Below are 25,039 nucleotides of genomic sequence, written 5' to 3' on the forward strand. Positions count from 1 at the left end.
AAGGGTGGCAGTGACACAAGGAGACCACTTTCTCATTTCCTGCACCGGGCAGCGACCCCTGGGAGACCTATGGGAGACCCCCGGGATAAGGGTCTTTTCTGTCTTCAAAACCCCGGCAGAACAGCCGTCCTGCCCTGCCCTGGAGCAAGGCAGAGGGAGGTGACTGCTTGTGGGACTTCACAAAAACTCACAAAAACTGCACTTTGCTTTTAGACGTGGAGCTGAAACTGTGTTTGGTCGCCGGCATGGCGACGAGGACCTTGCTATAAACACGTACTAACGTGTTAGTTGGTCGATGGTTTCATCCAAAAGCAACCGACAGTGAATACAGGTAAAAGTCATTAAGGAGCAAGAAGGGGTTGGGGCATGTTGCTAAAGGATATCTACGAGCATGGTGCGCACATTGGCAATCCAGGACCTATTTGGCTGGGATAACCTAACCGGCGAGGCGCGAGGGGAGGGGAGGGAGGAGGGGGGAGGACATAAGAGAGAGGGCGAGAGAGAGAGAGAGAGATTGAATTGCAGAGCAAGTTGTGTTGTCCCCCTGCACCCCAAGAATGAGAGTCAAGGCCGGCAGCCGATGGGGGGGGGGTGGGGTCGGAGGATGGGGGGGGGTGGGGGGTCTAGCTGTCAGTGCCTAGGCCCAGGGGAAGAAAGCAAGAGAGGGGAATTGCCTTGTAGTGCTCGTTGTGTTGACCCAAACCGGAGAGCAAGGCAGCAGTGAGCCGCATTTGAGAGTGGGTTGAATTCGAGGCCACCGATTTCACAATAGTTTGCTGTCGTCGGTCAGGTACTTACCACGCCTACCGTGGTTTGTAGCAATGTTAATGATGTTAATGTCTGATACCCTCTTCTTTCCTTCCTCTCCGTCTCATCTCTCCTCCCTCCCTGTCTCTCCTCCATCGCTTGACATGTGATGTCATTCTACACTAGACCGCTTAGAGCCCGGGAAGAGTTTCTTCAGAAGCTTGTCAATGTGATTCATGCAGTTCATCTCATTCCCATTTATTTGAAAGTTATATCCACAAAGCAGCACATAGTGTTCTGTGGTGAAGCGTTCCAGTCTTAAACCATATTTGTTAACGTGTTCCTCCATAAGACTGTCTGTGTGTGTGACACTGAGACCAGACAGAGAGCGAGAGAGAGAGCGAGAGAGAGACAGAGCGAGAGAGAGAGAGAGAGAGAGAGAGAGAGAGAGTGTCTTTCTACCAAGGTCTCTCCATTGAAGGCCCAGTCAGGAGAACAGAAGTGTTGTTTGTGTGGTAGTTTGTGCTGCAGCAGTTTATCTGCTGGATCCACCCACCGCTGCTGCGAGACGCACACACCTGCACATCACGCCAGTTCCCACAGAGATCGGGTTTCAGCACCGGCCAGCAAAACACTGGTGGAAAGATACAGAAGGACAAGAGCACACACCCACGCATGCACAAACACACACACACACACACACAGAAATCTCAGACATGCATGCACACAAAAACAACATACACAACGCATACTCACACACACAAATACTTCACACACACACACACACACACACACACACACACACACACACACACCCTCATATGTCACAAACACATATTAATGCACAACCCACACATGCACACCCTCTCACAGAAATAAGACACTCACACTCACACATACACACACACAGACAAACTGACACACACACTCACTCGCAAACACACCCTCCGAACACAAACCCCCTTTCACCCCCATCCCCCATTCACCCCCTCATCCATGCAGCCTCTACTGACGTCAAGCAGGAAAAACCTGATCCAGAAGGAGGGAAGGAGGCGCAGCGCTCTCTGAACCGGAGGAAGAGGAGGAGAAGGAGGCGCAGTGCTCTAGGAACATGAGGAGAAGTCTCTCTCTAACAGGAGGAGGTGGAGAAAGAGGAGCACTACTCTCACAACAGGAGGGAGAAGCCAGAGGAGCAGCTCCAGGCATGAACCTTCTGCAGGCCCCTGTGTGTCAAGGCACAATGCACCGCTAGACCCTGGGGTCAACCAGAGGTCACGGCCCCACACACCGCCAAGCTCACACTCGTAAGCAGGATACACAGAAACCCACAATCCTACCGTGTGGAGTTCAACATCACTGGTTTGATACGGCATAACGGCACAGATATAAATTCACATATAACAAGGCTGTATTGCATTACTGTATTACAAAACAACCATCAACTGAGAATATACTTTGTTATTACTGTGTTGAGTTCATAATGATTTGTGTATTTCACTTGAATAAAACACAATAGCACACAATGCTCTGACTATAACACAACACATAACACAAGGGTTGTATTACAAAACTAGGTTGGATTACAACTCATAACAGAGCAATATACACGACTACCATGTGTTGAGTGAACAAGGCTTGACCGACGATTTGGAATAAAACAAAAGCACAGAAGCAATACTCTCAAGTCGTATTATGGTATGACAATACAGTGTTGAATTACTAGGTTGTTATACTTCTGGAATGCAGCTATAGAGAATGGTGAGCTGAGCTGAAGTAATACATAACATTAAATACATACATTTAATCTATCCGTCTGCCTATCAGCAACAACTAAATCAAGCAGCAAGAATTATATTTAAACAAAACCGAATCCACACATTTAAAGATCAAATACTGACTACATTACGGTAGTAAAAAAAAAAAAGAAGCAAACCCAAACCCATAATTAATCTCTCTTTTGAAAATCAATCTAAACAAGCATCCGGCCATCACAGAAACAGAGAGGTCTATTTGGTTTCCTTCTGAGTCATCGAACGAGGAAGACGATTCAAACCGAGAAAGAAAGAAAGAGAAAAATCCCACACACTGACTTTAGAAATCAGATCGTTTGACAGATCATGCCGACCAAGCAGTTTTTTTATCTCTCGAACTTCACTTTGATATTCGGTCACAGCAAAACCGCATCCCGCTGAACACAAAGGGTTAGTCAAAGCTGCAACGAACCGTCAGAGCCGTTAGTCAGAGGTGCAATGGATGCAAACATAAACACAACCATGGGGCTCCTTGCAGCTACACGTTGATGATTGCGGTCATCCAACCTCGTTAACGTGAGGCTCGTTAGAATGTGGCTGGTAAGAACAAGGCTGGTTAGAACGCTGCAGTAAACACTGTTACCGTGAAAGAGGGAATAGGTGCGTCTTCCTCACCCCCAGAGTGGGAGTCAAGGACAGCAGTCAGGGGATGGGGGGGGGGGGGGGTGGGGGGGAAAGAGTGTCTAGTAGACAGTGTTTAGGCCCAGGGGAAGCTCCCCATGGCTGGGCAGAGTAACAGGGCTGGACCAAGCGCTGCTGGAAGAAAGACCTGCGCCTTGGAGCATGTTGGCTCAGTAACAGTGCGATGAGACTAGACTAGCAGAGATCTTCAAAGGAAGATCCAGCCCTCCCATTGACTGCTGAATTAAACATGAGGCATGTGCCGGGCAGAGCAGAGTTGCCTCATATGTATGGTATTAGAGGGGTGTATACGTGTGTGTGCATTTGCATGTGAATCTGCGTGCATGTCTTGTGTTGCTTGTGTTCATGCACGTGCACTATATGTAAAAGCAGATCTAACCGTGTGTGTGTGTGTGTGTGCGTGTGTGTGTGTGTGTGCGTGTGTATGTTTGAGAGTGTGTGTGTGTGTGTGTGTGTGCATGTGCGTGAGATGAGTGAATGAACAACTGAGGGTGGGGGTTCTAATACAGCAGATGATCCATGAGGACCTCCGATTACACACACATCGACAGTTTGCATGTATGTGTGTGTGTGTGGGTGTTTTGGGGTGCACTTATGCATGCATGCGTGTGCGTGTGTGTGTGTGCGATATGCGAGTCTGCGTAACTACGAATGAACTGAGCTGAAGGTTGCCAAGTTTCTGTCCTACTTAATTCATATTTTGGGGGGGGGGGGGGGGTTTTCTCCTTCGCAAAAAAAAAACCTACAACATTTTGTTCAGAAAAAGAGCACAGCTTTGTATTTTGCTAAAGAGAAGGTGAAAGCAGGTCTCACCAGACAACCCCGCCGCCCCAGATCACTCGTCCTCACTTCGACACAGCTAACCACAGAGCGCTGCTTATCAGTCATTCAAGGGTTTATCAGGACACTATTACACACAGCCCACAGCTTCACCCTGTTCAAATGTTTCCAGGTTTCTTCCGGCATCCAAATGTATTTTTACATTTTGTAAATGCAGACGCTTTTAACCGAAGCAACTTACAGGTGAGGCGGAGTACAGCCAACGCTAACGATCCATATCGGAGCGACGGCTAATATTTTTAGTGCTGCACAACCAGGGTTTCTCAAACGACTGGGACGAGTGCATAATAGCTACAGGATTCATCATCAACTAGATGTTCTTTTGTCTGTTTAATTAGGATTATCGGAGTGCATCGCAGGTATCAGGGCCCCTCAACAGATTGAAGAGTGTGTTGTCTGTGCTTTGTAATCAAGCACTATGACAAAAGACTGCTTTACTTCAGCCTTTTGTTGCGGTAACAATTGAAGGCAGCGTGACCTTGTAAAGAAACCCACAGTAAACTACAGCCATTCTGTCAGACCGACAGGGGCCGGTGGTTATAGCAATAAACACGCAGTAAACAAGTACAACACAATCTTATTTCAATACACTAAACAGAAACACAGGGGTTTAGCTACCATCTTATGTTTGTAAACAGATTTTTTTGACACACATTCCACTTTCACCATGATCCATTGAAATAAAAACATATTTATTCTGACCATCTCACTAATCTTAAGACTGGCGAAAAGACTAAATGAAGTCAATCCCTCAAAAGAAGCATTTCAAACATCAGTGAAAGTTAAAGAGAGGTTTGCGGTCCGCATGGCTAACACATGATTTAATACATTTAATATCCTGGCTTATTGTCATGGCGGAACCAGAGGCGGTTCGAATGAAGGCTCGCCTGAGAAAAGCCAGTCATCCCTGAACTGTGCCTTTCTCCACCAAAGTACTTTTAAGAGCTTGGTGTGGGGGTGAAACACTAAAATAACAGAGTCTCTGTGAGCCTGTATAGCTCAGCTCCTGTCCCCAGGGACCCGACGAATTGCCACGCACTCCTTTAGGAGAGCCAAGTTCCTCCTGTAGCACCCGCATACAACGCCGTCTTTGTGAAACCGGTATCTCCCGTGAATAGGGATATTCATCCACGCATCCTTTGGTCTGGTCAGGAGAGCACAGGCAAAGAATAGGCAATAGAATCAGGGCCCTGGAAGTATTTACTAAAAATAAATTTAAATGTAATTACATGACTTGCGTTTACATTATTTACACACACTCCTGTTAAGTCTGTACTGTTAAAAGCAATACACGTTTCAGAATTGATCGATACTCTATACTATATACTCTATACTCTACTCTATCTGATTCTATCTCATAGTTCTATCTCACAGACGCACAGCTGTTTTCAGCACAGTGTATGTATGTGGGATCTTAACCTGCCATTTTCTTCTTAGGATACACATTGTGATTAGCTGTTAGCAGCAACGCTAACAATTTATTAGGCTAAGTGCCCGCTGGCTATGGCTGGGGAATGTCCAGAACATACGACCCTTCTTGTAACTCCTCTGACGAAAGCCAGTTAAACGGCGAACCAGAGACGCACACATTCCCGGAAAAAAACAGCAACTGTCGTCTCCTAAATATGTGAAATGGATGTGCCTTTACTTGAATTTTTCCATTGTTGTGTTCGTCCCCAGACATGTGGTTGGAGATTAACAGTATTAGACCTTTACTGAACAGACTTATACATCTTTTATCTTCTAGGAACAGCACTGCGTTTCCTAAACCAGATCGGTTAGTGGCGAACCAAGAACAAGCACATTCACTCACGAAGAAGACATGATGGATGTCAAACTAAATAAAACCACCCGTTCTAACAAATCACAGAAAAATATGGCTAATGCATCCCTGCAAAACCATATATTGGGGATTCCGTTTTATGAAAACATTGTCAAAATTTGGCATTCGGGGGGGGTTGGAACACCCTTCAAAAGGGCTTCATTCTTCTTTGGGGGGTACAATACAATTGGATTAAGATGTCCGCCTATACTTTGGCCTGCGGTGGTATTTAAACCCATATCTCCAAACGAGCACTTATCCCAAATACAGCGAGGAGATTAGCAGGGCTTTAACCACACAGACGTCTCCGTGTCGTTCCCAGGGACGTGGAGATGCCCGCCACCTCCAGACGCACAATGCAGCACATTTAATCCCCCGCAGCGGCAGCACTGGAACCATGTCGTCAATAAAAACCTCCAAACCCAGCCGCCGTGGACTTTTTTTTTCTGTTTGGATGAATTTGAGTGCACTTAAAATTGGGGGTAGTACCAGGAGACTGGCACACAGCCAAAAAACCCAAAAGCCAGCCATAGCTAAAAGAGAAAAACCTTGCCTTTTTTTTCATGCCGGTGTCGCAGTAATGATGGGGGGGGGGGGGGGGAGGGGGAGGTAGACTGTCCCCACTATGGGTGGTCCCCATAAACCTGGAGTAATCGTGTAGTGTGTGTATTGTAGCGTAGCGGGGCACTAGGGTGGGTGGTGGGGGGGGGGGGGGGGGGGGGGGGGGGCTGGGCTGGTGAAGGCTCTCTCACACCCACATCCATCATCGAGCATCGACATTCCCCATTTTTCAGCTCCTACTGTTCTGAGCGGAGGACCTCGAGGTTCAGGTCTAGGGTTGAGCCGTATCCTGGTTTTATCTCCGGCGCACACATGGCGTGTAGATACAGGTCAATAGGACGTGGAAAGTTGTTTACACTCTAGGAATACTAAACGGTGGGGGGGGCGGGGAGAGCGGGAGGTTCCTTCCGCCACGGAGAGGTCTGTGGTGGTTGTTCCCGCGCACAAGGGACGACGCTCGCACGTGAACATTAATCCTGGCTGCTGCTGCTGCTGCTGCACCGCAGCGGCCACGGCCTTGGCTCCCCTGGCGTGTCACCGTCGCCGCGAGATTAGGAAATAGCTAAATCCTCCCGCCGTACACGCACACACACACACACACACACACACACACACATACACGCACAGGCATGCATACACATACACACACACACGTACACACACACACAGAGGATACTTAATCACCAGGAACCACTCGGCTCTGCGCGCTGCTTGCACTTTTCAAGGCGTGCATGTTTGACACGGAGCAAACACTGCCAGGAAGCGGGCGGTATCCACCGGAGGTTTCAAACGTTTCCACACCAGGCATCCCCCCCCCCCCCCCCCCCCCTGCGCCCCCCCCCCCCCCGCCCGGCCACCCCAAACCCCCCGCAGAGATCGCCAGAGCGTGGGGAAGCATCCACCGACAAGCTGCTGAGCGAGTGGTTTGTGAAGAGCGAGAATAATTGGCCACGGCGGCACACGGCGTGCGTCGAGCCGCAAGGCCGCCGCCGCCGCCATCACCACCGCCATCGTCCTGCCAAGTGTTTGTTCCCCTTCGCGCTCGTGTGTTCTGATTATAGTTCCACAAGCGAGGTGTCGCTGGTGGAACCCATTATCGGGAGGAGATTATGCGTGTGTTCAACAACCCTTTCGCTAATGCTGCTGCTCTTGAAGCGTTTTACTAGCGGAACTGTTTTTGTTGTACACAACGCGCTCGCCCAAACAGGTAGAAGGCAGCAGATTACAGAGGGGCCGCATAGTAAATACTATGTGCAAAACGTTCTGGCTCTTTGTCCAAGCGAGTGCTCAGTGCTATGCTCTCAATGTTTCTAGGATGCCTTCTGGAAACCACATCCGCTGGTCACCTTCAATCCACGTTGAAAGCACAGCTCTCTACCAAACCAGGCTGCCGTAACGAAGTGAGTCGTTGACCTCGGCCTGGCATCTCAACAACCAACAGAAACATCCGATTCTTATTCCAGTTTATTGTCCCATCACAAATGTACCCAGGGGTATAAAAGGAGTGAGTGACATTATGTGCAAAATAATATGTTCCTGAGTCAGTAATACGCCCCCCCCGTAACACCAGCGAGGGATTAAGCTAACGCTGAGCGGAACTGGTTGGAGGGTTGTTTGTTATCTGTTGTAGTTAGCTGTTTTTAGCTGAGATCTAGGGGTCGGTTAGCCAACAGCAGAAGGAAAGAGAGCCTAGAGGTCTGAGTCGGTGATGGGGAGTGGGGCTGGGTGGATGGGAGGGTGGATTTCTAAAACAGTACATTCAGTTATTTGGCTCCAACCCAACATTATGAGCAATGAAACATATACAGTATTAACCTCAGGGTGAATGTAAACACAGAAAACATACACAAACACATACACGCGCACATGCAAAGACAGTCACACACAAAGAGACATACACATAGACACCCACTACACACATCCACTCACAAAAATGCGCTCACACAAATGCGCGCACACACACACACACACACACACACACACACACACACACACACACACACACACACACAGCCTCTGCTTCCTTCTCTCCATTATGCTGCACTCATCACTTTTAAATGGAGCATGTTCCTCTGTTGCTACACGCACACACATACACACACTCACACACACACACACAAACACACAATCACTGCTCTTGTAGCGCTGCGGTGGCTAACCATTTAGCACAGTGCAAGTGGTACGTGCTGCAGTGGCGGCAGTGAAACCTAACATAAGGAGAAGTCAAACGTACACCTCAGATTGAGACATTTTCTGAAGGGCAGTTTTATTCCCTTTATACCTTACTCAAACGTATACCATAGAACCAGGGACAACGACTCGTCTTTAGTCAAGACGACACACACCAACACCCCTCATTAGTTCCCCTGGATGTCATTTTAAGGAAAACGGGAATCACATTCAAATGTTTACTTTTTCTCCTATAAGAGCCGAGAGGAAAGACTATAAGACAGAGGAGGCTGAGAAATATCGGACTGCCTTGGAATCTGCCCGGCCAACTCCCTGGCGTCCAAAGAATAACAAAAAAAAAAAAAGACTAGAAATATTTCTCGGACTGTCTCCAACTGATACTGAACAGGAAGTGAGCACTATCAGTCCGCGGAGAACCCCAAGTCTCTGTACAGTTATTAACCGACCACAGTTGGAGGCCAGAGACGTTTCTGTTGATCGCCAGAGAGAGAAATGGGCGGCATTTTGTCAGTGGCAAACTACCAACGCTTGCAGGATAGCTGTGGGGGCGAAGGGGGAGTTTATGATGGAAAATTAACTGGAAATAAAAAAACGTCAAGACTTAGAAGAACATAGGTTTTCTTTGCATATGGATGCCGCTGTTTACCTATTTATCAACGTGAGAAAAGTCGAAAAAAATGGAAAGACTTCTTGCGAGTTCCTTCTAAAAATACAACATAATCTGGAAAGGTCTTGACCTCTGCGTTGTGTAACAATTACTACACAAGTTGTTTATATATTCCTATCTTCCTACTGTGATGCAATATAATCAATACTGTGAGTCAGACAGACAGCATCTGAGTCTTAAGAAACATGTGTTTGACATTTAAAATAAGTACACAATGGGAAGGGCACTATCTTATCAGAACACAAAACTGTATATGGATGTCTACTGATGTTTTTATTTTAACTAATAAGGACACAATATGGATATTGACAAAGATAGCAATAGGTCTGTACATCTGAGAATAACCCCAATATAACGGATGACCTGAACTAGCTCATGACACATGTAACAACAGAAACATTATTGGCATACAACTTTTTCCCCTGTCCTCCCCAGCTACAGAACTGCAGCATTACTGCAGTAATTCATCTTTAGGGGCCTCGGTACCAGAATGCACAGTGGAAAAGGGTGCTGTGTGTGTGTGTGTGTGTGTGTGTGTGTGTGTGTGTGTGTGTGTGTGTGTGTGTGTGTGTGTGTGTGTGTGTATGTGTATGTGCATGTGTATATGTATATGTATACGTATACGTATGTGTATGTGTATGTGTGTGTATCTGCTTCTAGATCTTGCAGTGCAGCGTGATTTACGGTGTGGCGACAGTGTGAGAACGTCTCCTTTGATGACAGCCACCACTCCCTTGGGAACTCTCTCTCTCTCTCTTTCATTCGCTCGAATCCTGCCAACCAGCGATCTCTCTCTCATGAACCACCGCCGTCAGCCAGCAGACCCCAGCAGCCCCGGAGGAGACGGCGTTGGCAACGTTCTCCAAAACAACAAATCAGAGAAACCAACTCCAACCGACCCTCGTGACCCGGAACGGCTCTCTCTCTCTCTCTCTCTCGCTGTCTGTCTGTCTCTCTTTCTTTCTTTCTTTCTCTCTGGAAAAAGCTCTGCAAACAATCTTCACTTCAGGTCCAGTAAGCAACAGAAATGATGAACATTTGCCTCCGTACTACAGCACCATACCTTTATTTCCGAGGGACTCTAGCTGACTAACAGGCCATTCATCACTTACACCATTGCGTCATGATAGTCAGGACCCCAGCCGTCAGCCGTCATCATCTCCATCACCATCATCATCATCATCATCATCATCATCTCCATCACCATCATCACCATCACCAACCACAGAAATAACTTACAAACAGGAAAACAAACTTACAGCTATCCGTGTCGAGAGCTTGTTGTCGCCCTCAGAGTTTTGGTTCTTCTGTTCCCCGTTGGTTCTACTGTAATCGGTGGAGGGTTGCTGGTTTGAGCCCCGGCCGCCCTTGGCCTTACGGGTGCCCGTGCCCTGCTGGTGCACTATGTTGAGGAGGTGGAGCGTGCTCTCGTGCCCGCGGTCCGAGCGCTCGGCCTCGCCCCGCTGGTAGCGGCTCTCGCACGTCGCGTGGTGCCGGCGACACAGCTCGATGCGCGCGCGCAGACGTTCCACGATCGCGCTGTGCAACTGCGGGACGGAGGAACCCCGCGAGGCGGCGATCATCGGCCCCCCGTTCACCCCGCCGGGCATCGAACCCATGCCCACACCTCCTAACATCGGTACGAACCCCCCGGTGTTGGGATGAGCGGGTGTCGCCTCTCCCATAGCCTACTCTCCCCCCTTGTCTCCAGAAGTTTATGGACTTAGTCCTCGGAGCGGATGACCAGCAGAAACAATACGGTCATGGAAAATAATTACACTCGGCTATGAAAGAATACATGAAAATTCCCGACACGCATAACGGAACACAGCGCGATCGTCACGGACTTACTAAAATAAATGCAGAATAGGATCGCGATGACGTCTCTTTCTATGTTAAAACACAACGCCTGGATGATTCCACCTATTGAGTCAAATACTACTCGAGCGGGTCGGTCATAGGATCAATCCCATCCAGTGTGGCTCGGTTTGTTCATTTAAAACCACATCACGGCCAACTTGTCTTTACAACGGCTTACATCTTTGACACATGGCTCAGTAGCAGATCCTCGAAACACCGCGTAAACACCACAAAACACCCGAGCAACATCTATAATCTACAAAGTAGGCGACGCGTTCCCATTACACGAGATCCTCGGAGATCCATCCACCTAACTTTGGCACTCGAGACATTTTTGGGGAAATGAGTCATTATTTCACTCTCTCTCTTCTCGCTCTATCTCTCTCTCTCTAACCCTTTCCCCCTCTCTCTCTTTCTTTCTTTCTTTATTTCTTTCTTTCTGTCCGGATCGCAGACGGTCTCGTTGAAATTCAGAAGATAAAAAAACGCGCACCCTAAACGCAGGGATAAACGCACAAAGCGACCTCGGCCGTTCCTGTTCCTCTGCTTCAGTATTCCGCTGACAACCGCTTGTCCGTACGGTGCACCGAGGCAGTAGCCGAGCACCGAGAGGAACTACAAGACTCTCATTGTATGAACATTCCTCTTCCACACGACGTGAGACGACAGCGAGTATGGATCGCGGCGTCCAAACGCGCCCCCTGGTGGTCTGGGTGGGAATTAAACTAGCCCTCAAGGCTGGAGGAGTGGATACAGGGATCAGAAAATGGATTCCCATGTGTTTGTCACGCAGCATTACACTACTCTCGTTTTAGAAACAGAGTCATTGCCTATGTAGGTTAAACAACTTCCGTGCACAACATCAAGATCTGATGATATTCTGTTCGGTCTGCCCGCACGTCTGATGCTGTCTGTCTTGCTAACTGTCTGTCTGACATTCTGTTGTCTGTCTGACTATATCTAATTATTTTTTCGGAAAGGGGTTGCGGGGATATTTTCTTTAAATGTCTCTATTAAATAGGGGGTGGTATTTAATCTGTAAATTAAATACACTTGTTTAAATTGCAAAGTCCACTTGCCCAACGAGGTCTATTGAAAGAAGCCCCTCTGTCAGCTGTTATGTTCGGCTATTCATAGCATGCAGCGATGAGTCTCCATGATAAATGAAAGGTCTGCTATGGACCTGGGCCCTGGCTTCATTTTGGTCTCTCCTTCATGGATACACGCTTCCTATTGTATTAAATGGGACATGGGGTTCAGTGATTTCCCTCAACAGGGCTTGTGTGTGTGTGTGTGTGTGTGTGTGTGTGTGTGTGTGTGTGTGTGTGTGTGTGTGTGTGTGTGTGTGTGTGTGTGTGTGTGTGTGTGTGTGTGTGTGTGCGTGCGTGCGTGCGCGTGTGGCTTCTTGCACAAGGACACAATGGAAGTGGGAGTCGAACATTTTCATAAGTCTACCGGGGCAATGCTCTCAGCATCTTTTGTTCCACCTCTCCACTCCTAACACAAAACATCCCAGAATAATATAGCCTACATCAGGCCCGTTCAAATTGGAAAATGTTAAGTATGACTTCCCTGTATACATAACCCCTTTATTAATCCTTGACAGAATAGGTGGGTGCCTGACAAAATACGACAGTTCAAACAATATATAACCGAAATGCGTTGTTTTTATACCCGATGCTTTACATTGCTATATATTGTAGTGTCTGTTTATTTATGACTTAGAGTCATTTTGTGACATAGGCCTGTTTATCCTGCGCACCGTTCAGTAGGGGGCGTTGTTATTCTTGGCCACCCCCAAATCCGAGGCCATTTGCCTGCCTGGCAAGGTTCAGGTTGTAAGGGAGGTAAGCGTTAAACCCGGAAACATCCCATCACTCACCTCTTCCTCGCCGCTGGTCGTGATGCGGTGCCCGTTCTCCTCCGCGCTCGCGGCTTTGGCTCCTTCATCTCAAAGTTCAACTCCATCCCGATTCCCGCCAAGACTGTGAGGGACGGACGACACGCTACCTGGGGCAATGGCGTCATGCACGAGCAAACCGGAACAACTATTAACGATGACCTTAATCCTACAAGTTAAAATAAAGATTTAAATGTTACTCTGAATAAAAATGTATTTGATTAATTAAAATAATTGACCATAGACCAACTCATTTTGAAATGCGAGTGCACGTCTTAAGTTTGTATGCCTCCATTGTTATTAAAAAAAAAATGCCTTATGAAGAATAATATGCTGTATTTTTTAATAACATCGAGGATGTCTTGCTTGTAATGAACTACAAAAGATGTATGTCTTCATGCCATGATCAATGGGCATTTTCCGAGGTTCCTAAAGCTCTGCAAAACATGGGAATAATGGAAGATATCTCAGTGAGACAATATCCGGGAATAGGATGTAACCTAATTCTGCAGAGACCCCGCAGGGATGCAGAAAACACAGCAGCATGCATATCGATTAATAATGTTGCTATACAGGAATATGACACCATATCCAATATAAACAGGTTTCTAGCCTGGCGCGACTGTAGAGAATTCATGAGGTAGGCCAACGGGAATTGCAAAACAAAAACGAACTTTCCTATTTCCCTACATTAACAAAAACAGGAGCTGAACAGTGTTTACATATATGCATCTTGTGCAGCAGGGGGCGCCAGGCAGTCAGTTGCGGGCACCTGCGTAAACGGAGGTGGGGCCCGTTTCATTGCAGGTGTTCCGCTTCGCATTGTCCATCCAAGTCTTCCTGCACCTCTAATACAACTAGTTCTAGCTCCATGTTTTATCATGCTCTGACCCATCAGTACATTGCACCACTGGGCATATCTGTGGTTATAATATCATCATCATCATCATCATTATTAGAATCATTATCAAAAAAACAATTGATTTGATAAAAAATGACTTGATCTTAGGACTTATTCAGATGCATGTCATTATGGAGCAGGTAGGGGGTACATCTTGCTCTAGGATGCCTAAAGTATAGGCTGCAAACACTGGGGATCAAACCCTACCTATCCATAGCCACTATAGACTAAGGCTGGATTAGGCTTCACTCATCAGTGCCTGTAAACAAAGACAAGTATTTCTACCTTGCATACTGTCCTAGAGTAAAGCTTCAACACAAAACAGGATGCACATATTGATTTATTTATGTCCACAGTTGAAGTCTACCATTAATACAGGAATATAACAAAGAGGTGCCGTCCCGTGTGTATCCCAGACATACTGTAGCCGACCACGTTACCGGTACACCCATCTCCCTCGTCATATTGCTTCACAAAATCCACATCATCATCATCAAACATCAATGTTAGTAGGGAGAGAAAATGTCCTCGTTTTTTTTTTTTTTAATCCTTCCGTTTTATACACTTATCAACTGCTAATAAACCCAATAAATTAATAAATTAACACACAAGCAAACTACAGAGGCCTCACAGTATGGAGCGACAACAGTGGTTTGAAAACAAGAGATCTGTACGAGTACGCCTATACAGCAGGACTGGCGGGACAGTTGGCCGCCATTTTGAAACACAACACGAGCACAATCTACGACACCACACATAGTCTACAGCTCTCTAGCTAATAAATTACACGTCCCCTTGTTGTCATTTCCTTGGTTTGCTTTTTCTTGACATCAACGAGAGAGAGAGAAAGTCACAGGGAGACGGATTCCGATTTTCTTTGCTATTTTCTTGAGTTCGGTTATTGTCAGTTTGCCAGAGCAGTTCAACGTTCAGCCCACCCCTCCCCCTCAGGAAAGGATGCTTCAGAAAAATTCAAACGCAGTATATTTTTTCAAACAAATAAAATAAAAACAAAGCTTTTTGTTTAATTTAGCTTGACCCTTGTCGATATCAAAAAACACTGTTGTACGCTTATTAGTAAAAATAACGATAAAAAGAATACAAAAAGCAGTAAAAATGGTAGAAAAACACCAAGATCGTAAATCTTAATGCAATCTTAATGCAAGTCTGGTGTGTGCGTCGCCATGACGACCACACAGGGATGGCTTTGTTAAAAGTGGTTCCTGCCCACAATGAAATACTGGATTTATTTTGGACCCGAAATGACAATATGACCGATTCCTTTAAAAAAAGAAAACAAGGAGAAACAAATGAGTATATATATATTGTATCAAAGCAGAATAAAGACATAAGGCAATTTCAGAACATTAAGCAGTCAAGAGGAGAAATAAATCCTTTGTTCCCTAGTGGTTTTTCAATTTCTAATCATTGGCAAGTCCTTTTTGTATGTGGCTGTTAAGGAAAAAGGCAATAGTTTTAAACGATACAGCAAAACTGAACATACTTCATTTTGTAATATATTACTGACCCGCTCTTACTTAAGTGCTGCATGTATTAGAACCTATTCATTCCACATGGGGTCACTGTAGTGTGTACAGCAGACCCTGGATAGCACTGTCAAATCAGTGGACTGTCAAAGCTGACTTTAGTTGTATACACATTCCATCCTGCGCACACTTTCTTTGCATTAATTAGCACTTTAACGACCATTACACAGAGTAAAAAAATACAAGACGAAGACACCTCGTGCTTTTTTTTTGTTGTACATCTCTCTCGCTCTCAGTCATTACTTTGTTTCACGCACGTTTACTGTCAAACGCAGGGTCGGAAAATAACGACCCCTCTCTTGCCAAAAATCTTGGTTTTACATCGTTGGTTAGAGGTCTCAAAATAGCCGTTGACTTGATTTTAAAACACTGTGAAATGTCATTGAGAGTGTATATTTTACACCTGTAATATATATATTGCAAGTGAAACTAAATTAAGGTTACTAGCAACACCTTGGAGTGATTCAAACATGCCAAGGTGACCACACGCGTTGGCCTGCCGCGTGTTAGACCATTAGTGATATTGTTATCGGTTTGAAATGTTTTTTTGTTTTTCTAGCTGGAGAGGAAGTTCCATTGATTCTATTTGGAAGTTCAAATAAGTGATACTTGTTTTTCTTTTTGGCATATTTAAACGAGAAGGATGACCATATAACACGGAAGGTGAGAAAAAATGATTCTCGTTCTGTGATGTTTCGTCTCCATGTGAAACCGTGGAATCCCGAAGCGAGACCATACTAGTGGCCTTCAAGTTCCAGCCAAACGTCTCGTTCGACTACTCTCTCTGATGTCAGTCCAGTGTTCTCTACATGTAGTTACACCTAGCACATTGTTAAACATTGTTAAAACTCTACCTGCTACAGAGGCTGTCGAAGGAACAAGTCAACTCTAGACCTTGAAAATGGGGCGGTTTAAACTGAAACAAACTCTGATCCTTCTGAGGTCAAACTTTAAAAAAGATTCAACACTATTTCTCTTCTCGCTGGGTGTTTTCAGACGTTTTTTGCATTGAATGTAACTGTTATAAGACCTGCATAGATGTGTTAACCCTGCAACCACCTGGAGTCTGTGATTGTTGCTTCAATCCTTCGAGCACTTTCTGTAATTTAAAGTAGGGCTGGAAGGTATACTTTATAATTCATATTGATAGAGGCATAGAGGTATGGCTTTTAAATCATTGTCCTGTTTCTTTTGTAAATACAAAAGGACATTTCGTTATCCATTGTTTTTACTCTAGATGCTGAAATGAATCTGGAACGAAATGGGGACAGACAATTTTAGAAACTAAAATGGCAACTTCATCAATGAATTGGTTAATTGTGTTAAGTGTCATTTTAAAATGGCGGCACGGTTCATTATAAAATAAGACGTGCACCTATGAGTGCATGTTGTGGTTGCGTGCAGCTCTGATTCGTCGCAACAGTGGTGTGACCCTGGGTGTTTCCCTCTGCAAGACATGCACCGCCAGGCAGAAGCCATTGCCTGCAGAGAAAAATAATCTCTTCAGTGGTTCCCGCCGCACTCAGCAAAAAACAGCAGCCAGCGACAGAGTGAGGCAGGGACACAGTGAGAGACAGAGAGAGAGAGAGGGGCATAGACACAGCGACACAGAGAGCGAGAGAGGCTGAGAGAGATGCTGAGAGATAGAGAGAGAGAGAGAGGCAGAGAGAGAGAGTGAGGAAGGGATGGAACGAGAAAAGTAGAGAGGCAGAGAGAGTGAGATAAATTGTGCCCTGTTGCAGTTCTGGTTAAATGCGCTGCGTGCACACACTGGCGCACTACTTTTATAAATGCTAGTTCCCCCCACCATCCCCCCTCCCACGGACAGCAAGGACTCTCAAACAGTCACACAGGCAGCTGCATACACAGAAACATACGCACTGTAAAATGGCCGCCATTTGAGGTGTGGATCAGCTTCGGCGTGGTGAGTTGAGGTGTAACATGTCTTGCTCAAGGCGCCCTCGGGGGGGTTTCCAACCGTCAACCCCCATGCAGTCTGCAGGAAGACCCTCCCCCACCCCAAACTAGTAAGTGACCGTAGTTATTGGGTTATTAAGTCCCTGACATACTTCCAGCTAATTCTAAATTGGCGTATTCGTATAGGCTGTCCAACTGCCGTCCAAATGCAGTCAAATTCCACGGCAACCAATTAATTTAATGAGGCGAATCGCGGTGAAACAAGATATTCCCAAACCGGCCATTTTCACTCTGTTCAAACACGCCGGTTTGGATTTCGTTTTAAGCAGATCAGGGCCTGTATTGACCTGGTAGTGGCACTTGGGCGGTCTTAGCAGACGCTTGTAACACGCAGGTAACACGCAGGTAACACGCAGGGACGTAACCAGCAGCGAGGCAGAGAAGGCGGAGGCGTTTCAGGAGTGATTCCACCGCAGGTCAGTAAGGAGCGCATCAGTCATAGGCATCCAGGTTCATGACAAGCAGTTTCAAGTTCAACACGCAGGGGAAATATCTTTTTTCCATACGCAATATCAGTCAGATCCATAGCAGGTCCTCAGAACAGTCTTGAAGAAGCGCTTTGGTGCTCGCGGGAGGTTTAGGTTTAGGGTGAAAGGTCAGGGGTGAATCGGCTTCCATCCTCGTGTTCTCCGTCTGGAGACGTACGAAAACGTTATGGCTTTTAAGTCCGCTTATGTCCGGGGCGTCCACTTCCCGCTTCAAATAAAAATGGGTTCCTTCCATTCCTCTGGCACCGCGAGGCGAGGAGGGCTAACTGGGGATCCGGTCGGAACGTGTTTGGGGTTTAGTTTGTTGTTTTATGTGTTTGCTGTGTGTTTGGTGATTGTTTACCCCCGCTCAGGGTCAGGACTTGACCCCCTTGGCGGGCTCGGTGGACTGACGCACGTCGGTCCACTCCTGCATGGTGTTCTGGAGGGCCTGGGTCTTCTCCTTGTCCACCTGGACGTAGTCCACCTTCTCGTCTGAGGTCACCGAAGACGTGGACGGCTGGCGAGGGGGGGGGGGGGGGTAGCGGGGAAAAAGAGAAGAGACGAGCGGGGATGTGAGTGGAGGCGGGACAGAGGGACGGCCCATTTCGTAGAAACAGCTAATCGTGTTTAAATGAATTATTGTGGTCGTTATTGTCATCAACATCAACATCATGGACATGGTCGTCACCACCATCATTGTCACCACCATCATCAGCATCTTCCGAATCACCAGAACTTGATGCACAAAGGATACGTCCAAAAAATAAAACTTCCACTTCTTAGGGTACAATGTATGATTTAGAGAAGATGATAGCTTAAAAGACTTGAGAGATTTAATAGTAATCAAATTAAAATGAAATAGAGTAACAAAGTAAAAAAAAAAGGATCATGGGATGAGAAGGCAGATTTGTAAAATATTTGATATAATGCACAGACACACATAAGCCTGCACACACACACACACACACACACACATACATATACTCATACACACCTTCCTGCAGGGGCTGGGGGAGCCGGGCTGGAAGTCCAGCGCCAGGTAGTCCACGTTCCCACACTTCCTGGGGGCGGGGCTACTGGTGCCGCTGACCGCCGGGGACGTGGACGCTGGGTTCTGCTGTTGATGACAGAACACACACACACACACACAATCAGTCAAGAAAACAATGAGAGTAACAATGCTAATAATAACTCTAACAAACACGTATTAAGAAACACTTCCAGCCCCTAAAACAATTACATTATTAAAAGAACAAACGGGATGCAAATAGAGAAGAAGAGGAAAACTAGGAAGCAGAAGAAAAAAAGAGAAAAATTACAAAAACAATTACAAAATGAAAAAAAAAAAACACAAACATTGCAACCATTAGTAGGAAATTCAACCCACATCAGAACCATCCCATAATAACCCCTACCCGCCCTTCCAGTAAGTGGTGCTGAGGCTGTGAACCGGGTGACCTCCCCTGTGTGTTCTCACCATGGCAACGTAGTTCTCCTCACTGTCGGCGGAGTCGGTGCTGGTGATGCTCTGGGTGGAGACGGGCCGGCAGTGCTGGGAGGACATGGAGTTCACCGCAGGCCTGTCAGAGAGAGGAGGCGTCAAAGTCAGAGAGGATGCTGAGAAACCCCTATAACCACCTACATCCTACCTCCTCCCTCCTCCCTCTCACCCACTAGCTCCTACCCCCTTCATTCTGTATCCTACACCCTACCTTCTACACCCTTCCCCCTCCCTCCTACACCCTACCGTCTAGCTTCAGTACCCTACTACTATTCTAGTCTTCATGGTACCCTACTGTCTGGTACTGCTACCTCCTACCCCCGTCCCCTTCATGGTACCCTACTGTCTGGTACTGGTACCTCCTACCCCCATCCCTTCATCCCCCCTTCCGTCCTCCTCCTACCCACTTTCCCCTACCATCTGCCTCCTACCTCCTTCCCCTGGGGCTGCAATCTGACCCACTGGTGGTGGAGATAGTGAGAGTGTCTGGAGAAAAAAGTGTGTGAGAGAGAGAGAGAGAGAGAGAGAGAGAGAGAGAGAGAGAGAGAGAGAGAGAGAGAGAGAGAGAGAGAGAGAGAGAGAGAGAAAGAGAGAGAGAGAAAGAGAGAGTGTGTGTGTGTGTGTGTGTGTGTGTGTGTGTGTGTGTGTGTGTGTGTGTGTGTGTGTCTCACATAGGTCTAGTCCAGGACATGGTGACAGGGCTCTTGAAGGGCAGCTCATCGATGATCCCATTGGTCCTCAGATCCAGAGGGGTGGGCTTCGCTGTGGGGGGCAAGGGGGCAGCACGTTAACACAACAGGCCAAGAGCATTTCAACACAATTAAACATCTTCAACCATGGCGACACAACATGAACGTTTCCACACAACACCCAATACACATGTCAATTAAACCTTGCCCGTAAACATGTTGACACAACATAAACGCTTCTACCCAACAAGGCATCAACATGTCAATAAAATGTGACGAACGCGTGAAAACACAACACCAGGGCTTCCACACAACCTACATGTCGCCGTGTCAAAACATCACATCCAGGTCATGTCGATACAAAATCGGGCCATGTTGACACAACGCGCTACAAACACGTCAATACAACGCGCTAAGGACGCGCCGACGTAACACGCTACAAACACGTCAATACGCGGCGCGTCAGCGTGCCGAAAAAACGTCAACACAACACATTAGAGAGAAAAAAAAGGGAAAAAAAACACACCATAACAACACAAGCACAAGCAGGCAAGCAAGCCAAAACACCAGAAAATAATCTTAAAAGGTGACATATTATACCACCGGGTGTGAGTGTGATTAGCTGCTACAAGCCGTTGTCTGACATCCCGAGTGGCCGTGTTCACCTAGACGCATGACGTACAGACGAGCTACGTTTGCTACAGTCCACTGGGGTAGGCTGGTAGGCTGATCTATCGAGCACATATCTAGGTGGATGAGGGGGGGGGAGGGGGCGATTTTCAAAAAAAACCGTCTTGTAACGGCTAATCACACTCGCGCCTGCGGCGGGTCATAATGCACGCCACGTTTAAAACACCAGCGAGAACTCGACGGAGCCTGTGGACACAGTGGGGCTGCCGGGACCAACACTCACACTTGCGGTTGGGCTTGAGGTTGCGGTTGACGGGCGGCGGCGTGACGTCACTGAGGCGGCCGGGCCGGTGGCACAGCGAGGTGGTGCTGCCCTTGCGCGCCGGCAGCGTGGCCGAGAAGCCCGGGAAGTCAAAGTGGTGCGGGCCGGGGCTCATGGGGATGTAGATGTTCTTGGGGCTGTCGGCCTGCACGGCGGCGCTCAGCGGCGACGAGCCCGGATTCATCGGCACGTAGTTGTCGTCCGAGTTGCCGCTGTCCGAGCGGGTCAGCGGCGCCCGGGTCCTCTGGTGGCGGCGGCGGCGGTGGTGGTGGTGGTGGTGGTGGAGCGTGGGGGGGGGTGGGGGGGGAGAGGAAGCAGTGAAATAAGCGCTCACTCTGTGAGGAGGACGAGGGGTGGAGGGGCCGGTCGCGATGAGCCGACTGAGAGGCCCTGGGGTCGAGCCCCGATGCACTAGGGCTCAACGATTTGGGGAAATAATCGAATTGCGATTATTTTGATCAATATCGCGTTTTAGCATGCGATTTTTCTTTTTAAAGTTCCTTATGATCTGTATTATTCACTAAAGAAACAATCAATCGTTCTATAGTATGACCAACATGGGAAGCAGTCAACGTGTAAACTGCTCTTTCCTTTAGGCCAGGCCTATGTGTTGAGATGAATTGATGCATGGATTGATATTATAACATCTTTATTTTACTATTGAATTGTAAAAGAAAAATAAATACGAATCTTACTGATCTCCAGTCAGTAACAGTAACAAAAAATAAATAAATAAATAATAATTTGCTAATCGCGTTCCATTACATCGATGTCGGTTTGAATTTGATTAATCGTTCAGCCCTACGATACAGTTCAACCTGTAGGCATCCTTTAGCGAGATGTCCTAAGCCCTACCTGCTCCTCAGTGGTGTATTCCTAAACCCACTGTAAGACGCTTCGGCTGATGAAAACATCAGCTGCATGACTAAAGAGTAGATAGTAAACCTGCACTGTGGTGTTTCGGGGTTCCATCCTTGATTGGATGCTTGGGTTTAACGAGCCTGAGCCCTTGACTGTAGCTTAACGACCTGGGACTAGTTCACCTGAGAGCTCCTCAGGTGAACTGGCTCAGAACACAGGAGGAGGTGACTCACCAGGTAGGAGCTGTAGCCATCGTTGACCGACTCCACCGATTGGCCCGAGTTGTTGAAATAGACGGGGCGTTGGTGGTTGTTGGTTTCAAAGGAGGAGCCTGAGGAGGGAGTAAATACACCATTATCTATGGTATATATACAATGGACTATGGTGTATATATACCATCATCCGTGGTATATTTAAGCAATAGATCACGACAGGCTGTGACAGGGGGTCGCCGTCCCGACGCGCCCCCTTAACTGTGGTATAATGAACGTATACCACTGACTGAAGTGATCTATTGCTTTTATAAACGGTTACGTAAGTATGGCAAAATGAAAGTCATAGACACCCTCAATTTTGAAAAAGCTAGAAAGTTGGAAAAGCATTTTTTTTAACGAATACAAAAAAGTAGTCCCTCCTGGCTGCCGGCAAAGTGTACGGCGGTTGCTGTGCAACACACTGTAGCGTCCTTCAGAGAGAAGGCTAGGCTAAAGACGGTAGCTTGGTTCGCCGGCAATTTAGCCTACTGTCGAGTTCACTCACCGTGTGCCTATTGCTTTACAACATTTCCACCCTCTCCATCAATCAACATGTTTTTTAGGCTTCAGTGAACTATGCTATTGCTTTTATATATAAATAAACAACAGTTCAAGTTAGGCGCAGAGTGATACTGAACTCCGTAAACTGAACGGGCGTCATAGCTGTGTGTATACGCTCAATATACAACAGTTGGGAACCAATCAGATCGCTTGATTTAAGCCACCCGTTTTATAAATACCATTATCCCATGGTATCTACACCATTATTCATGGTATCTACACCATTATCCATGGTATTTACACCATTATCCCTGGTATCTACACCATTACCCCTGGTAGCTACACCATTACCACTGGTATCTACGCCATTACCCCTGGTATCTACACCATTACCCCTGGTATCTACACCATTACCCCTGGTGTCTACACCATTACCCCTGGTGTTATCCCCGTCTCCACGTACCTCGGTGCAGCCTGATGTTCTCCACGGCGGGCAGCGTGTTCCGCCGCGGTATCACCGACACGCCGTTGGCCGGCGCCTCGCCGTTCTGGCTGCCCGCCGACTGCGGGCTCCCCCACTGGCTGTCGGACCCCTGGCTGGGCTTGGGGGGCCGCGGCGGCGGGGCCACGCACGACGACTCGGAGCTGGACGGCGTCAGCGAGTTGTGGTTCTTGTCGAAGGCGCGTGGGATCTGGTAGAAGGAGCCCGGCGTGGTGGGCAGGTCGTAGTTGTCCGACGGCCGCTCGCCGTGCGCCGGCGCCCCGGCGGCGGCGGCCAGGGCGTTGCAGGGCGTCTTGAAGGTGTACACCTCCTCCTCGTCGTCCTCGTCGTGCTCCAGGTCCAGGGCGGTGGCGTCCGAGCCGTAGCTGCGCGGCAGCACGTAGCAGGCCTCCGCGGCCGAGGGGTCGTGGTGGTGGTGCGCGGCCAGGTGGTGCTTGCCCGGCTTGGGCAGGCTGTAGAAGCCCTGCAGGTGGGCCCCGGTGCCGTTCAGACAGTGGGACAGGCCGTGGGACAGCTTCTGCACCGCCGAGTCGCTGCCCATGAACAGGCTGCTGCGCGTGGACTGGGAGAAGCTGGCGCTCCTAGAGCGCACGCACACACACACACACGGAAATACACACGCACACACACACACACACACACACACACAGACACACACACACACACAATGAATGATGTTGTTTAGCACAGCAATTCCCAAAGAAAGCTAACATCACATACACAACATTACATTAAGTATGAATTAATGATTGCTGCTGATCGATAAAGTTAAGACCAAAAATAGATGTAGGCCTCTCTTAATCCATTTTAAACACTTAGGCCACTACAATATTAATGATAACAATGCTAAATTATGATAGTATTAGTTCAAAAGGAAAACATTTTTGGTTTGGTGTCGATGAAGGGATCCTGGGGGAATACAAGCCAAAGAAAAGGTGTCACAATGTATCAAATTGACTTACAGTGAATTCAGATATAGGCCATTAAGGAGCAGGAAGAGTTTAGGGTATCTTGCTCATGGATGCCAACTGGTTGGTTTTTGAGGGTGGGAGTCAAACCCAGTATTTTTAGCTGGCAGTCAACCACCTCAAACCACTACACCATCTTGCCACCCACCCACTCACAATCACACACATACACCCACTAACAGAATACACCAGTCTTTAAGATATCTTTCCGCTAAGTCTACCAGTTTCTTCTCAGACAGAGCAGCTCGCATCTGCTACCGATGTCCCTGCCAGTGTCTCTTCAACAAGCCTTTGGACAACAGCCTCTACAACCCTCTAATATTATGTCCACTGTTGCTTCATTGTTATATCTGTATGCACATTGTACATTTTTGTTCTTCTGTTGTGGTTTTTACCGATTGCAGACTCTAGCACTTAATATAAAAAATATATAAACAAAAATACCAAACTCCATAGCTTCCTATACATCTTCATATCTGATCCCTTTTAGTAAACCTGATTGTGGAGCACTTACATTTGTAGTTGTGCCAATATCGATTGTGTGCTTTGATGCTTTGCAACCACTCTTGTGTACGTCACTTTGGATAAAACAAAACAAACCTAAATGCATGTTTTGGTATATTGAATGTAACTCACAAAGTGGCCACTAGAGTTCACTGTAGAACTACCATAGTTATCCTTTTTTGGTTGAACCCAATGCCCAACTGCCACACCATTATATCACTGGAACCATGTCATAATATTATTATAATGAACGATTTTCACATAACCACGCTGAAGGATAGAGGCCCACTAAGTTGGAAGGGTTATAATATTATTATCCTTTCCCACAGTCTCACATCCTGGCATAGCCTAAGTTAGCCTAGGTTAGCCTGA

General features: G+C 47.2%; 2 protein-coding genes across 2 annotated transcripts in view; both read right to left on the reverse strand.

The window, feature by feature from the left end:
* Positions 1-11,704, reverse strand: part of maml2 (mastermind like transcriptional coactivator 2) — a 29,160-nt gene extending 17,456 nt beyond the window's left edge. Inside the window, exon 1 of the mRNA XM_084466711.1 lies at positions 10,540-11,704. Coding sequence (XP_084322837.1) covers positions 10,540-10,965 — 426 coding nt within the window. The 5' untranslated portion in view covers positions 10,966-11,704. The remainder of the gene's footprint in view (positions 1-10,539) is intronic.
* Positions 11,705-16,682: 4,978 nt separating this feature from the next.
* gab2 (GRB2-associated binding protein 2) overlaps positions 16,683-25,039 on the reverse strand; it is a 43,801-nt gene continuing 35,444 nt past the window's right edge. Inside the window, exons 4-10 of the mRNA XM_084466823.1 lie at positions 23,157-23,776; positions 22,172-22,269; positions 21,039-21,321; positions 20,108-20,198; positions 19,413-19,515; positions 18,930-19,052; positions 16,683-18,452 (exon numbers count right to left, since the gene is read on the reverse strand). Coding sequence (XP_084322949.1) covers positions 18,309-18,452; positions 18,930-19,052; positions 19,413-19,515; positions 20,108-20,198; positions 21,039-21,321; positions 22,172-22,269; positions 23,157-23,776 — 1,462 coding nt within the window. The 3' untranslated portion in view covers positions 16,683-18,308. The remainder of the gene's footprint in view (positions 18,453-18,929; positions 19,053-19,412; positions 19,516-20,107; positions 20,199-21,038; positions 21,322-22,171; positions 22,270-23,156; positions 23,777-25,039) is intronic.

Source organism: Micromesistius poutassou (genome assembly GCF_964030765.1).
Source record: "Micromesistius poutassou genome assembly, chromosome: 4".
Lineage (NCBI taxonomy): Eukaryota > Metazoa > Chordata > Actinopteri > Gadiformes > Gadidae > Micromesistius > Micromesistius poutassou.